This window comes from Vanessa tameamea, chromosome 21, assembly GCF_037043105.1.
Source record: "Vanessa tameamea isolate UH-Manoa-2023 chromosome 21, ilVanTame1 primary haplotype, whole genome shotgun sequence".
Taxonomy (NCBI): Eukaryota; Metazoa; Arthropoda; class Insecta; order Lepidoptera; family Nymphalidae; genus Vanessa; species Vanessa tameamea.
In genome coordinates this window covers 4,488,270-4,505,429 of record NC_087329.1, presented here as the reverse complement: position 1 = coordinate 4,505,429, position 17,160 = coordinate 4,488,270, and the positions used below count along the sequence as shown (strand labels likewise).

The 17,160-nt window shown below is 30.0% G+C and overlaps 3 protein-coding genes across 3 annotated transcripts in view; 2 read left to right on the top strand and 1 right to left on the bottom strand.

The window, feature by feature from the left end:
• Positions 1-17,160, top strand: part of LOC113404568 (rabankyrin-5) — a 47,022-nt gene that overhangs the window by 18,715 nt on the left and 11,147 nt on the right. The gene's annotated exons all lie outside the window — the stretch shown is intronic.
• On the bottom strand, positions 31-15,451 carry LOC113404573 (uncharacterized). Its single transcript, XM_026645496.2, has 5 exons — positions 15,260-15,451; positions 9,381-9,557; positions 2,303-2,476; positions 1,421-1,577; positions 31-325 (listed from the first exon to the last, which is right to left on the bottom strand). Exons 2-5 carry the CDS (start codon positions 9,430-9,432, stop codon positions 202-204), a joined length of 507 nt encoding a protein of 168 aa, XP_026501281.1. The 5' UTR covers positions 9,433-9,557; positions 15,260-15,451; the 3' UTR covers positions 31-201.
• LOC113404571 (uncharacterized) lies at positions 3,955-6,067 on the top strand. The gene is made up of 2 exons (XM_026645493.2): positions 3,955-5,144; positions 5,216-6,067. The coding sequence occupies exons 1-2, from the start codon at positions 3,955-3,957 to the stop codon at positions 6,003-6,005; spliced, it is 1,980 nt and encodes a 659-aa protein (XP_026501278.2). The 3' UTR covers positions 6,006-6,067.

Genomic DNA, 17,160 nt, shown 5'->3' with positions numbered 1-17,160 from the left:
CTAACCACTGGGCCATCTCGGCTCTCAAAAATATGCCTTCGTGTAATTAAAAATCGTTGCATTACATGCTTCTGCATTGTCATTATATCGATATCTTAATAATTATTTTCATAAATAATAATTTATTTTATGATTTAATTAAGCTGATTCGTACACACATACAAATGTTAAAATTCCAAATAAACCTACTGAAGTCTTTGACTACCTAAGACTGTTTATATATTTCATTAGATTAAACACCATTATGACTCCCATGATGTCAGTGTATCCCTCGTGGTTTGTGTTTGTTGACGAATTACATAGGTTCTCCCGACAGTAGCAGTATCTGAAATGATACAAATTATTCAGTAATAAAGGATTCTTGTTGATTTACATTTGCATAAAATGTAGAATTAAGTTAACCTTATACCTAGAGACACTGACAAAACACGATATAACCTTAAATCTAAGACTTCATATTTAATGTTGCGAAAATGAAAGCAAAAAAATTGCCTCGTTTCTCTTTTACGACCGCAGATCTCGAGGTTCTGGGTTCGAATCTTAGTTAAAAGTATTATCAGTTATTTGGTTTTTCTGTCATTCTGCCCGGTGTTAGGAATTTGATAGTGTTATATATAGATAGACTATGAGAGTGAAAAAATTAAAAAGGGATCTTTTATATAAAATATCTCCTGCGCAGATTGCTGGTCTTGAAGTTTGACCGATCGGGAAGACGTACAGTAACAGATTCATTCATAATAAATAAACTCTATGATGTAAGAGCAAGTACAATTTATACTAAACTATACGACGACCTTGTTTTAGAATGATAATACGGATAAAATACGAACATAAGAACTATTAAACATAAGAGCATCTAAATGGTGAATTGTTATATATATTTGTCATTTAATATTTTTTAATGTCATTGTTTGCTTTCTTAATAAAAATAAAATAAAAATATATTTATATATGTTAAATAATGTATAGGTACGTAAAACACCTGTCCGTTTCTACAATCGTTTGACCTTAAATGTTAAATTTTTGAAGGTTATTATTTATAAGCAATCGACGAGAAACACGTAAATGTCTTCATACACTTTTCATTATTTTAAAATTATCACGTTATTTTCTATTTTTTTCTTTTTTTTTAATTTTATTTCAAGGTTACTTTAATTAATTGCTGAACGATACAAATCTCTATTATATTTTTATTTTTATTTGTTACATAAGATATTTTTTTATTTTATCTAATTAAGATACGTTAGTTACTTCGTTAGTTTTTGAAATTTTATTAACGTTTAACAATAAGTTTTGTTAAGAGTACATGAATATTCTATGGCCAAAGTTTAATGTGAAAATTTAATGTGAAAATATATCTATAATAATATAATATTAAGTCAATTTGAAACGAGAAAAAAATTCGCAAAGTATTATTCACCTTGTTGGAGTAGTCCTTTCCCCTTTGTCGTCGGTGTGAGAGCATCCCTCTTCATAAGGCTCTAATATTTCCGTCTTAGGTGACCATGTGCCGTTCTTATAGTCGTGGTAGTCGTGTTTCTGGGTTGCACAATTTCGTAGAACTCCTGTGATTCTTACTGAAAAACAATTATTATTTATCATAGAAAATTAATCTGATCCAATTGTTATATAAAACGTGGCGTGGGTCCAGTTAAGTATGTCCTCACCACCAACTTCCAATTTTACACTGCTTTACTGTTAACGTATTTGTGTTCATCTGAACCCGGCGCTTAGACCAACCGTATAATGTTCAGGAGTCATTTCACACCATCACCAAGGAATCCTCCTTAGCGTTGCCGCCTGGGAAATCGTTTTGTTAACTGCATGTATTTTACACACATATACACACAAAAACACTCACTCTCTCACACACACGCATAACTGACATCCATTTAAAGACAAACAAATAAAACCAGGTTCTGTCTTGAGATTTAATTAATCAGTCCGACTATATAACTTTCATGTGAAAAGTTTATACACTAAATTTATACAGTGAAATAACACAATGTTATTCATAAATACATAAAACATTACGGAAGTCTAGAATTATAAAATATACGATAATTTGCAATAAAAAACCAGCGTGTAAATAACTTGAACACTTCCCTTGACCGAGACCCGAGTCGTTATTTTTTTGTTGCGTTACTGTTCGTGTTTGGTTCATGAAATTTTGTCCTTGCTACTAATACTTGCCGATCAATAAACGTATAATCGAGTAAGAAGATTAAATATTCGTCTATGATTACGAATTTGTAGGGTGAAATTGTTAAAAAGAGAAAAATATTAAGGATTCGTAACTCACCTCCATTTTGTATGTCAAGATGAAATTCTTGCTTCATGCACATTGTAGAGAAAGGACAGTCGACGACGAATTTATCAGATTTGTCGAAATGCATGCAAAGCCGTTTCGTCGTGTTGTAATACTGGCCAGGGGGTGGATTGATAAGGCACTGGTAGCACTGTAGTGATGTCACTTCTGAAAACATAATGAAAACTAAATATTACAAGTACTCTGAGAGAAGATTAGATTCTTTTGAATCAGAACCTAATAAAAAATTAAAATAAACGCTATCAATACTGTTTCGCGTCTGTGTTGAGAGTTTTTTTTTTTTTGGGTCTTTAAATAATTTCGTTATGTTCTTATTATCTGTTTTATTATATATATAATATTTATATTCGTATACATCGTTCGATATTTCCTTCTTTGATGATTACATTATAATTTAACATTTTGTTAATCGATTTACTCACTTCCTATTTATTTATTACTAGCTAGTTCCAACATCGAAACCAATGCCTCTTATTCTTCCGGTAAGCAATGATGGTATTATGTCAAAAACGTTCATGTAAGTTAACAACAACTATACAAATGTTCGAGTCAATCGGTGGTACATAAAATCATACGGGAGATGCAAAGAAACATTACTGTTTATATAGCCAACTGATTCCAACCTTTCGATTTGTTACGTTTTCGTTTTTAAATAAAGATTTGATATTATATTTCCTTACTTTCGATAAAAACAAATATTATAGCAAATATACGGTTTATTCATAATCCGCCTGTACATGTCATTGAGATTAGCGTGCGGTACGCCACTGTCACTCAACAGCAAAGTTTACAGAAAATGGTCTTAGCAAAAGTTATATTTTGCTTTGATTGCAAACTGTTTTTGATTAGAAAATAGCAATGGTTGCTGTTACTGAAGCAACTTTTGTCTATTACTTATGATTACTTATGATCACAGAAATTCTGTAGAAATTTTAGATCAACACTTATCACATACAAAGTGCCATGAATCTGTTATTTTATAAATTTGTGATATTATATATAATTATTAAATTCTTAATATAAAATAAAATCTAAAATAATATTAAAGCTCCACATTAATCGAATGAGTATTTTTTTACGTTAACCCGGAAAAACAAACGAACAACAACAAATATTATTATGAATAAGACGACATGCGAATCGTTTTCTTAAAGATTCGTTTTGAAAGAAGACATTAAAGGAACATTATTATAATGTATTAGCTGTAAAAGCTGTAATAATCAGTTTAAAGTTAAAGTAATATTTTAAAAGCAATAAGAAAATACATAACAAATGAAATGTTCGATGATAAATATATTATGTGGCAAAAATGTTCCGTTTGATTATGTATATATTGTTTTAAATTTAACAATATAAATTGTTTATGGACTATGAATCATGCATTTTCTTCGACGCCCACGGTAGTTCATATTACGCATTCGTCGTGTATGACCATTCTTGAAAGCTCTTTTTCTGACTAAATTCATAATCAATTTATTCTTATTGCAATGAATATAAAATTTTATCTTTCCCCAGATTTTAAAAATATTAAAGTCTCGCAATTTTGTACACTGATATTACTTTTTGAACGTCTTATACAAAAAAATAAAAATAAAAATGTGATCACAATCAAGTTGGTCACTGAAATGTCTGAATATTTGATGTTAGTATTAAATATAATTATTTTCACATTGATTATATTTACTCCTAATTCTTATAATATCGATATAGAATATTACAATGACGAAGACAATTTAAACGATTCGTATCAAATCGATTCTAGTGAAGAAAATGCTCGAAGAACAGTTGGATCCAATAATTTGTCAAACGTAAAAATTTTAACACTTTCAAATGCTATTAGTAATTCGTCTAGTAATTTGGACTGTACTGAAAGTAATATTGAAAGAGACGGTATAAAATTTCCTTATAAAATTGCAAAAGCTGTAGTCCCGCTTAATGTCTCCGCTATTAGTGACAATACGGATAACATTCATATTTTAAAAAACAATGTCAAAGTTCTTCCGATAACTCCAAAGTCTATGACTAATTTAAAGACATTCAAAGAATATGATTACAAGTATGATTATGAAGAAGATGTATATCAAATATTACGTCTTCAATCATCATCCGATACAGCGAATAAAAAAAATGAAAAGTATATGTATAGTAACGATACACCGAACGGACGATTTTTTAACTTAGAACCAGCAGTCGATTTTGAAAGTAGTCTAAAAATAAGCAAGAATATCGCCGACGATAATGTATGGTACGTGCCTCAGGAGTTTCCTTGTTGGGAGCTGCCTATTTTATATGGTGAATTGGGTACTAAGAAGAAGAAGTCTGACGTTTTTTTGATATATGGTGGAAATTTAATAAACGTCATAGATCCCTGGACTAAAGTACAGTCAAAGTTTAAACCGTCTGATCCTTTAATGTCTCACTCTATAAACAAATGGTGCGAAGTAGAGCCCTGCTATGGCGACCATACCCTTTGTTTGTTTTCAAATAACGATATATCAAATATATGTGATAAAAATTTTAAGGTACTTGTGCCTTCTATTTTAGATCAATTAACTATAATTAGTACAATAAATGCGATGCGTAATAGAGTCGCTAATGGTTTAGCTAAAAGATATTCACATCTACCTACCGCCGCAAACATGAAACAAATCACATATGATTATGATCTTGAAAGAATGGCCGAAGCCTGGCTCAGCCAGTGCTTACCAGGAGCCGCTCCATGTTCCGCCCTTGATGGGCATCTAGTTTCTCAATTAGAATGTACGAAATATATGAAGTACTGCTGTTTACGAGTGTCGAAAACGATGTCACATTGGTAAGTATGATAATGTTCACGGGTTTAAGAAAGTTTTTTTTACAGAAAATAAGTGCAAGTTTTGTTTGCAGCACACCCAGAGCAGAGTGTTTCATTTATCCTATTGTTGGATGTCTCCATATTTGGTTTTCTAGTGCAGGAGAAAAATTAATTGAAACAGATATTCACTGCGGTCGTACTACAGTAAAAACTTTCAATACAGTCCAACTACTTTGGGCCAAAACGAGTAAAATTGGCTGTGCCTATGGCGAAAGATCCAACGGCGATGTTAGAATTGTTTGTAACTTTTCTCCAGGTGCACCGTTTTATTTGCAAACGAAGTTATTCTGTGGCTTGATTGGGCACAACGATATAGAATTTCTGCGCAATAATGAAAATATTACAAATTCTACATTTTTGTCTTCTTTAGGAATAAAATGGAACAGTGTTTTAAAAAAGACACGAATAAATAATTCTCTAAACAATGTATTAGATCTTAAAGGGAAATCATTCCATGCAACAACGAAATCAAAGTCTATTTGGGGCGTGGACAGTTTGGCTAAAATATACGAACGTGGTTGGGTAAGAAAACAACTTGACGATTATGAAAATGGAACTAGAGGCATGGTCGCCCGTTTGGTGGCCAGATATAAATTTATCGATGAAAGCGAGTCAAGATGTGACTCAGACGAGTCTATATATGAGGTTGGGAGTCCAGGATCTATGTGTTTACAAAGAAGCAGGACTTTCCATGCCTTATGCTATGATTTCCGAGATCCAACAACTGGATACAGAATCATTGCCATAGCTGCACCTATTGTTCTTTTTTCATTAATATTGTATGATTTATTTAGTGGCGTAGTAAGGCAAACTATATATTGAGTAATTATTAAAATGTTTAGACATTTAAATACATCTTTGAGTGACTAAACTTACACATACAGACACACAAATACGTTGAAAAAACTGATTTAAATAATGTAAACCTGTTCATCAGCATGATTCACTCGTTTTATCATCCACTTTAAAATAATAACTATTATAATATATTTCCATATGATGTTAATTAAACATTTACGTTTACAATCACACGAATGTAGTATATTAATAAAGAATTTGATATGATATAAATATAATTGATACTATAGCACTCAGGAGAAATGTAATTTGCAACCGTTAAACAAATTTGGTCTTTGGTTATTCGTTCTGCAAATTATCTACATACATACAAAAAAATCACTTCTTTGTTACATTAGTACAGATTAAAACATTAAGTCGAGTTCAAATCGATATGATTTGTTTATAAAGAAAAGGATTACTTATATTATACACGATATAAAATTTTAAAAATATATTAGTTATTACATCTAATAAATACTTTGTATATAAATATGTCAAATCATTTTCCATATGCGTTGGAATAGAGAATAGTAACTAAAAACTTAAAAAGTAACATTTATGCTATTCCAGACTATTATTACTTCGTCCGATTAACGACAAAGTAACATGAATTATTAAATTAAGTATTATATCAACTTTTGTACCACAATACCAAATCAATTAATCATAATGTTGATTTGTTAGTGATTTAATTTATGTATGAATAAAATTTGTATAAAAAAATACTTATTCAATACACGTAATCGATTGTTCATAATATTTACCGTGAACGTTACGAATTAAGCGTTCGTTCGCGTTTTCGGACGGCTAGTAATTTTGTCAACACAATGTATCAATCGTTTCTCCACATGTGGGCGACCTAGATTATAATTATTCATGGCGTGCGTTTTACAAAACACGTTAGGAATCAGCGATGTGTACTTGTTATATAAACTCTATTAGCAAATTTGATACTGAACATTGTTTCTCATCTCAGAAATGCAAATATTATGGTATGACGTAAGAAAGTATTGATGCGACACAAAAATGCGGTTTTCTGGCTCACCAATAAGTCGTCCCAGACAACCTTGCGAAATGGTATTTTATCCAACACGCCTATAAATATAATTAAAACGATGTACTATTTTTTTGCTTACACTAAACATTAAAAATATATAGTAGATTATAAACTATAATATATTATTATTTTTTAAATATGGAATGTTAAAAAAGTATAATCATTAAATTAAATTAATAATTAATGAATCTACATATTAAAATACCATTCTTCAGTAACTTATTGATATAAACTCTACTCTAGCGGATATAATCTGCATAATACATTTTAATAGACAGTTTTAGCATAACACCACTAATTTTCATTAAATGAAGGATCTACGCTTGAATAATCATTAACTTCCCTATCGATAAGCAATGTAAGGAATTCTTACATACATAACTTTGCATAAGTTTTAGTATTCATAGTAAACATGCACGCAACAATAATTAAGGCATATTCAGATTTCTTTAAATTTTAAATATCGAATACAAAATCTATCTTTATATAGTTAATATAAAAATATTATTTGTTTTAATTCAAAAAAAGGATTTTTGCGAAAAAAGTTTCACTTCGTATTGACTTGTAAAAGTATTTCATAAAAAAAAAACAATATTGTACCCATGTAATCTTCTCGAATAAAGTATATTTTGATTTTTTTAACTGTATCTCACTCTCAAGTTAAAATATGTTGTGCTGAATTACAATAATATTTTATATTGCAACGATCTTTCCAACCTTCTTTAAACTATGCTTCAACTTAATATCTTAGTCATGTCTCGTCATGATAAAAATCCGAAGTCTATATGAAGTATAAAATGAACTTCAAGCCGACAGAATCTTGAGTAAAGGCCAGTATTCAATAACATCTCAAGGCTTTTGTAAACTAAATTAAAATGTCGATTAAAAAATGTATTACGACCGCAACATGTATTAGCATGCAGGAAGCATTTTATTGAATAAACATTTTTTATAATTGTAAATTTATTTATATATGCCGCATCAAATGTATGACATTGTGTCACAAATATTTTCGCATCACGCAAAATAAATATAACCTTATTTTTCAAAATATCTAATATAATTTTTTTTAAAAAAATATTATATTTATAAATTATGTAGACTTTACTTGCACAAAGCTCTACCACCAAGTGGTTGGGCTTGGTCGATAGTTGTTCATCTATCGGCGTGTGGGTAGGTACCATGCACTTATCATTCTTATCACACATAATTACAGCCAAGCAACAATACTTTGTATTTTTGTGTTTCGGTTTAAAGGGTGAGTCGGCCAGTATAACTATAGGCCCAAGGGACGTAACATCTTAGTTCCCAAGGTGGCGCGTTGGCGATGTAAGAAATGGTTATAAGAAAAACGGCGGCAGTGTCTATTGGAGGCGGCCTAAGGCCCATTCACATACCTATGACCAAAAAAAATGCGTTATAACATTATGATCCAAATGTTCTACCAACTAAGACATATCGGCTCTTTTTACTATAAAATGAAATTAAGACGCTTACATAAACATATTCAATATTATATAATATATTTAAAACAGTTTTTTATGTAGATAATATTCTGTATAGCAAAAAAAAAAATGTTTTGTAACATTCGAATTATACTAATTGTATCTTCCATATTGCGTATCATCGCTTTGATTATTGTAAAAAGTTGTTATCCATGAATTGGTTTTAACCAAGAGGTCAAGGCAACAACTGCGACTATGCAATAGAAATATTAATCGTTGAACTATCGAAATCAGAAATTGATTGTGAATTGTGACGCTATCATAAATAATGAGTAGGAGGTACCATCAATACTCGACATCCATCACGAATGATTTAATAGTAATAGGTTTGAGTTTTGAAGGCAGAGCCAGCCAGTGAAACTACAGGTACAACGTTTTTAATCCCATCGTTGCCTGCGCTTTAATAGTGTAGAGAGTTGTTTCATAATACACGAATTGCTGGTGTCTATTGGCGAAAACGACCGGTTACTATATTGACAGTTACTAATGTTTAAATTTAACTGAACTTAGTCCGTTATTGTTGTATTTGAAATTAGACAAGGCGTTAAACACATTATATTAAAATGTGTTTTTAAATTATTTTAAAATTTATAAATTTACTTGCTTATCAAAATATAAATTGTTAATTTCAGATATTGTTTTTTTTTTCTTAAATGACCTAGTTAATACAAATTAAAATATATATATAAAAAGTGATCCATTTATTCACCTGCCTCCCACAGACGTATAGATTAAAGGAAAATAAATAAAAACTTTAATTAAATGACATAATTATAGCAATCAGAGCGTACGTACCTGTAGTGACTAACGACAAAACTGCCGCCAGGGCCATAAAGTATTGCTCCATAGTTGTAAGAGTCGCTCTCGCTAAATAGTTTTTGGTCCAGTTTACGTTTGCGCAATATACTTTATCATTGGGATAGAGGTTGGTGTTTCTCTACCGGTTTATTAAAAATGTACTTTTCAGCATATCTGAAAATAAAGAATAATAATCGTTTTAATAATTTATTGTAACAATCTGTATAATTTTACATTTAATAATTGGAAAATTTAACTTCTTTAGGATTTTTCATAAAAAGACCGAAAATAGACTCAAAACAATATACATGTACGTTATAGGTATATCAAATAAATATTGGCGAATCCACCACAGATACAGTTTACTTCCAACCTACAAAAAACTACGAAAATATCTTAATCGCCAATAGTAATAAACAATCGTATCTCATCAATCTTATCTCTCTTCGTACCTCACTGTTCATACCAGTCCAATGAAGAAGACTTATGTCATTTTAATTTTTAGTACCTAAGGTTTTTACACTCTGATGAGATAAACGGCGTTTGCGCTTAAGTGCATTGCGCTGTTTTCAAGGTTCTACTGACCGACTCGACTATTACGCCACATTGTACTGCGCCTAACCATACAGGTTAACCATACAATGAATAAAAAAAAATTGCAAAGTTAGTGTTAAAATTCGCACACTGTATGATTCCGTCATCATAAAAATTACAGGTCGTCGTTATTTGCACAGACAGCTTCAATATATTTTTACATTATGGACAGCTTCAGCTGCATCGTAACTTCGTATAACGTAATAGTAAGCACAATTAGCGCCTGTTCTATAATTAGTTGTCTACTATTTTTATTGCTAAAGATTTTGTAAATATTTACTTTTTATTTTTCATTTTTGAGTAAGATGTGTTTTTAATCGAAACAAAAACTTTTTTTATTTTTCATCCAAATCTTAAATATTAGATATTATTTATAATTTTTGCTTATTATATATCACATAAAAATATCACAAATTTACTGTCGAAGTCGTGATATATTATTATATATAATTGAAATAATTACTTGTAGAACTTAAATAATTAATTGCACGATATTTTAACAACTGACTTATCGACTATTCCATATAATACCTCGGAGTTGTTAAATTATAAAATTGACATTGACATTTTAATATTATGATATATTAATATGAATTGATTTGACATATTAATATGAAACATCAATCAATGAGTTTTTAGAAGGTTTAAACAAAAACGTCATCGGTCTTATGTGTTATTTGACCGGTTATTTTGTTAATAATTTAAAGTTTAAAATAATTTAAAGTTTAAAATAAATTTACTTGCTTATCAAAATATAAATTTCAGATATAATTTATTTTTTTCGGAAATTACCTACTTAATACAAATTAAAATATAATTATTTTGTGAATATTAATGCATTAAATGTATGTGACATTGAGGTTTGAATACTTGCTCATTTATTATGTTGGCTTCTTTATCATTGACGAGATTTTAGAAGGTTTTTTTTAAGCGTATAAACAGAATTCCGCGTCAGAATTTATTATATAAAAAAAGGAATATGAATAAATTGCCGATGTTCAGAAGAACGACATTAATTTAATTTTCGAAATAAATTATTTGTCAATCATATTCTATTATATATATAGTATGTAATGAAATTTATTTTACTTATATTATTTGGTTTGAGAAATTGCAAGCGAGACAAGACAAAGGCTAAGAAATCATAAAGTGACCTACTTTCAAGTTTCGACTAAGCCAACCTGCAAGCTTGTTTGTTACACATGAGCGTGTAGCTTTATTATTTATACTCGTGACAGGGCCGCGCCAACTCATTAGCAAAAAATAAATATTTAAAATAACACAATAGTCTAAATGGATTTTGACTACAACATGTCCTTTTATAACTTATAAAGGTGTTATGCGAGTGTGTGAGCGCTAGTCTCGATATGAAATAATCTTTTGACAATAGTCAGTTCATATATCGCGATATGTTCCGAGTATATAGACTAAGTAAATCATACTAAGGTGATGGAGTAGTCAGGTTTAAAGATTGGAGAAGAGAAAATTTGAGTATTATTTTATTAGTCTACTGTACTACGCGGTGGTGGATTCGTAGATATATATGAGGCAGATTTTTTTCCGAGACATCTATGAAGGTAATCTCACGAGGCGGAGCACGTGTTGAATTATAAACACAAATGGAGCCATTTCTATTGACTAGACCAACTCGGATCACTGTGTAATTACTGGTTAGTTGGAGTGTAGAAAAAATTCTAAGAAATATCTATGAGAAAACATTAAGTCGCCATTATATTATAATATCAATAGACTATTTACTCGCTAACCTTGTTATAACGATTTCCACATAGACTTATTTCACAGCGGAGCTTTATTTAGACACAACATCATCATGGTTTTAAGAGTTTTGACCTTGTGATTGTGGAAAATTGGTAATTATTTCGTAATACAGAACGAACTTATTTTATGGTTTCTTTGATTCTAAAATCACGTAAATTCTACTAATCCGATCGATATGAAACTTTGCTTTGATTATTCTTGTTGGTTGCCTCGAGATAAATGAGTAACGAAGCGACGTACGCAGACGTTCCTTTTTTTTTTGTTACCAAATGTTGTTGATGAGTAATGCAATGTATTCGACATTTGGTACTGCTTGTTGCAAGTGCGATATGGAACCATTAGGACGCTCTTTCATTGCTGGAGCACCATCAGTGGCAGAAAAATTATTTAAAATTTGAATATATTATTAAAACAACTTTAAAATGTTATTTAAAAAAAAAAAACATTTGTTTCTAATTCCGAATTTATAGCAAACAATAAATATTGACTAGTTCGTCTCTCGCGAAATTTCGCGTTTATTCCAAAGATTTTTTAGGAATTTCGAAACTTATGAGAGGTTTTGTTTTAATTGTAGACTGCAAGACACATTTGGCGCAAAAAATATGAAACCTCTTTTAAACGATTTTTTTAATATCAAATTGTATACACATTAGTTCAGTTAGAATTGGAGTTCGTCGAAAATAATTTACTTTAATTTCGTTTACATTTTTCATTTTTTTCTTATACATCCATAGGGCCGCCCTCTAACCGGCCAGTAACTTTTTTCAAATAAATTCTTTATTAATTCGTAAAAATTTAGTAAAATGCCATTAAGAATCCTCTTTATTTAGAGACCATAACCGATTTTTTATGTGCAGCTATCGCCCCATAATCACTGGGACAAATCGGCTTACGTTATTAATATATGAGATTTATATTTTTTTATTAAATCAAATATGTATACATAAGCATATGATAAACGCTTCCGTTATTTGGTAGAATTGATTGAAAAATTGAAAGATTTTAATAATCTCTTTGCAATTAATTAATTATTACTGAGTTTTTTTTAATTATATCTGACGGTCGGTTATAATGAAGAACAGTTTTAATATCTCTTTGATGGCCGGAGAAATAAATTCCTCGACGATTGTGTGGTTTTCCTGTTCTTGTGATTAAAAATGAAACGTAAACGTAGTCGGACTCTTAGTTTATCATCGTCTTTTGTGGGTGATATAGATCGGTTTGATATAGTTGAAGTTGTATTGAATATAATTAAATTATGATAAAACTTTGATATTGGCCATTTTATTTGCTTTTGTAGTATAAAATATCATATAATATTTAACACGTCTAAACACATAATTATGATAAACAATGATAGATACGGTTTTAATGCATGTCCCACGACAACTTACCTCGGTGATGTTCATCACAATCATAAGAAAAACATAGAGTTATCGCAATTATATATTTGTTTTTATGCATTCATTCACGCGTATGTTTGCGATGCCGGCTCACTAGCTAGATTAAATATCTATTCATTAAAACAGATGTTTTAAAAATGCTTTATTATAACAAAATATAATATGGTATATAATGAAGTCATTTATTTGCCTCAGAATCCGCTACCGAGAGGTCATTTGGAGGTCCTAACACCCAGTTGTCTGTACAATATTTTTTGTTTATATTAATATATTGTATTAATTGAATGTATAGATTAATATTTAAATATTTGCAAGAAAAAACGACTGCCAAAAATTAAAAAACAAAAAACTATTTTTTTCTGCCAAAAATATCATTGGTACAAAGATAAGTGTCCATCGAAGTATATAAATATGGCTTCGGTTTATCAATAAGTCACAGTGAATTTTTTTAACCCAAAAACATGAGAAAAGATAATCTAATCGATTATCTAAATTTATTTGCGTCATAGTATTTATTCTATTGAAATTATCGTTGTAATGTTAATATTTTCTGAACTAAATAGAAATTACAATTTATACTCTGTAATGGAGCTGTAGTGAGGAGATATTACCCGTCAGAGATATTGCTTAAGTTATCGGGAAGTGGACGAACGTCAGTAAGTGAACGTTTATGCCAGCTTCGGTACTATAATACTACTCAACCGATTTATATAAAAAAGAAGTGTGAATCCATTTACTATAACATGTTAAATGATCTAAATTGTTGTCACGTTTTTGAGATATGAAACTAAATCCATGAAAAAAATTAATTGATAATAGTCTAATTCAAATAAATTTTCCCGAATATCTGATAGAACAACCTGGGACCCCGATACAATATAGTTTACATGAACCGAATCGATTAAACCTTTTGCCGGTCATCGTTAAACATATTTACAGATAAATAACACATGTAGTCGAGGTCGTGCAAATGCATTACAGTAGAAACGGAGGGATGAATACCAAATTTTATTATAATATTTATATATATATATCTATTATGTAATTATTAAAAACTACACATTTTATTGTAAGGAAGCCATCGTTTACTCTATGGGTAACTAGAGCTATGTATTCCTATTTAATAATAATTTATAAATATATTATAAAATATCTGAACGTGGCAAAATTTTAAGGAAATAAAATTATACAGTCTCTAAAGAATTATTAAAATATTTTGTGACGATATGACCATTTGTGGTTATTTCTGTTTGAATAAATAATATATTATTACATTATTTACGTACATATTTCGTTAGTGATAGGACAAAACAATTGACAATCAAAATCTGTATTATTACTAACCGTTTGTAGTAACAGTAATAATAATATAATAATATGTTTGTTTATATTGAGCATAAGCTAAGTAATCATACTAACAAAAATTACGTAACATGGTACGTTTTTGACTTTGAATTAAATATTAGAATTGTGTAGGAATTAAAAGCCTGATACTAAATTAATCATATTAAAATAATAGTAAAATGTTTAAAAAATACTCACGGATGTAAAATTAAAAAAAAAAAACGATTAATTGTATTAACTACTAACACTAATTCTGTGTTTTGACTGAAAAATTCCCGATTTGTCACAGATTAAAAAAACATAATTATAAAAGAATACAGAATTGTTTTTTATTTTTCTACATCTTATAAATCTGTTAATTTGTTATACATCTTCGCTACATAAATTAATCCATCGTTATGACGTCATAATGTTCGGTATAATTAAGACGATAGCACGAGTGATATGGACATCAATAAACTTATCATTGTTAACTCTCGAGACGAGGTAAGAGTCTTTAAACCTAAAGGAATGATTCATTTAAATAAGTCTTATCTTATGTGTTCTTTCATTAATTTATTATTATTAGTTAAAATATCAATAATATAATTATTAATAAACAATTCGATCGTTCTATGGTTGTATTGTTTATGTTAAATACTCACTAATATATTTACGAAAGCACGACATTCAAATTTTTTCGTATAAACAAAACGAACACTACGTAAGAATATATAATATATGGAACTATATACAACGTATGAACTTAAGGTTTACCTTAACCCTTAAAGCGATTTAATTATTTTGCGTCACCTATATTTAACACTAATCACACAATCGCACAGGCAAGACATGCAAAATGTTTTGCTACCGGTAACGTTACAACATTCGAGAAAGAATCAATGGACGCGTGTCTCGGTGCGTAGCAAACACTTTACTGAGCATCAGGCAACCTCGAGCTCGGCATTCTAGTAAGGATTTGTGTCATTCTACGTAACATGCGGTGTACTTGACCGCTCTAAAAAGAAACAATTTGAACCTTGCTCAGATTGGCCGCTAAATGTATTTGTAAACGATTATTTTCACCTTCATTTTTTTTTCTATAGCTGTTATTCTCTTTTGCGGGGATATCGGTAAGGAGACTGACTGACTGGTTTTATGGTTATTGAAACCCGAGTTAAAATAAAACAAGGATTTTAGCCCTGGCGATAAACGCGTTGACCTTCAAAGTAATGAAAGTCCGATCACCTTTCCTTAAGAGCTTTGTCAATTCTCTAACGGAAATTGGGTAAATGTTTATGGAATATGAAAATAAGATAATATATTAAATTTAATATACCTGGCTATTTTTTGAAAATGTTTAATCAATATTCGTTTCTGGTTTATTATATTGAAGTACATAATATCATGTACGTCATATTACATTATAGTCCGAATGAATCACTCGAGAACAATTTAACAATTGCTCCGTAACTTGTGAGGTATTTAACTGTGTGATGTGATTCTGGCCATTTAAAAAATAGCAGGTTAAATTATAATACCCGTGTTATATTACCCGTGACGAATATGATAACTTTAGATATCTATGAGCAAAAATCATCAGTAATAAGTACCTAATTTTAAAACATTTAAAACAAAATAATGGAATATGTTTTAATTTATAAGTCCAGCACCATACCGAGTATGTCTTGTTTACATGAACAATTTAATTAACTATTCCTCGAATCACAGTCAGCTACACTTTTATTTCCTTTGCATATGAAAAATGATAAGGTTCCAAGTATAAGATAGTTAATTCAATTTATTTTCTTGTGCTACGTGCATATGAACGAAGCCCAAGACACTGCATTGCTTTTTAAATACTTAATTAATCAATGTAATCATTAACAGAGTGTCATACAATTTTATCATTGTGTAAGCGTGAAAGTATTGGTTGTATTATCATTCATCACATTCGCTGCGAACATCGAGTGTCGTTGTGTATAGCATAACTAAAGAGCCGGCGAATATTTCAATGATTCGATTTGGCCCGCGATCGCTACCTTGCAACTAATTGTAGCTGCATACGCATCGGTAATGACAAAACGCTACGTTTCCGTTACCTCACTCGCATCATTGTTTCCGCGTTACTTAATGCTTGAGCAAGCGTGACGTGAGATATTTTCATAATTTTATTACTCAAATATGTTTGTTGTAATGGTCAAAGTGAAATTTGACCTGCTCCATAATTTCGCAAAGATATGTCAGAGCGTTCTCTGTTTGATTTACATCTAGTAAACTGGATGGTGGTTATACATATACATATACCTGAGCAAGCAACACTGAGTTTTCATACTAAGAACGTTTTTGTATAGTTCATCTTATGCTTTGAATTAAATCATTGTGAGAAAACAGATATGTGTCGGATGAATTTCTGCTAAATGTGAATCCAACAATAAGCAGCACCAACTGTGAAACAGTATGATGGAACAATCTGATAACCTTTTCCTTGAGAAGAGAGGAGGCCTTAGACCAGCCGTTGAGCATTTACACACTGTTGCTAATTTACATATTACATAAGCTAAATAAACTGTCAGTTCAAAAGTTAATTATGTATAAGACATTGAAAGAATGAATAGGGATTAAAGTATTCAGTATATTTTTGTTAATAAATAACTTATTATTATATCGAAGTTTAA

Coding starts and splice junctions, on each gene's coding strand:
- LOC113404571 (XM_026645493.2), top strand. CDS start 3,955: ATGTCTGAATATTTGATGTTAGTATTAAATATAATTATTTTCACATTG. Junction 5,145..5,215: donor TCGAAAACGATGTCACATTG/GTAAGTATGATA, acceptor TTTTGTTTGCAG/CACACCCAGAGCAGAGTGTT.
- LOC113404573 (XM_026645496.2), bottom strand. CDS start 9,432: ATGGAGCAATACTTTATGGCCCTGGCGGCAGTTTTGTCGTTAGTCACT. Junction 2,477..9,380: donor TTTGTCGTTAGTCACTACAG/GTACGTACGCTC, acceptor TTATGTTTTCAG/AAGTGACATCACTACAGTGC. Junction 1,578..2,302: donor TCTTGACATACAAAATGGAG/GTGAGTTACGAA, acceptor ATTGTTTTTCAG/TAAGAATCACAGGAGTTCTA.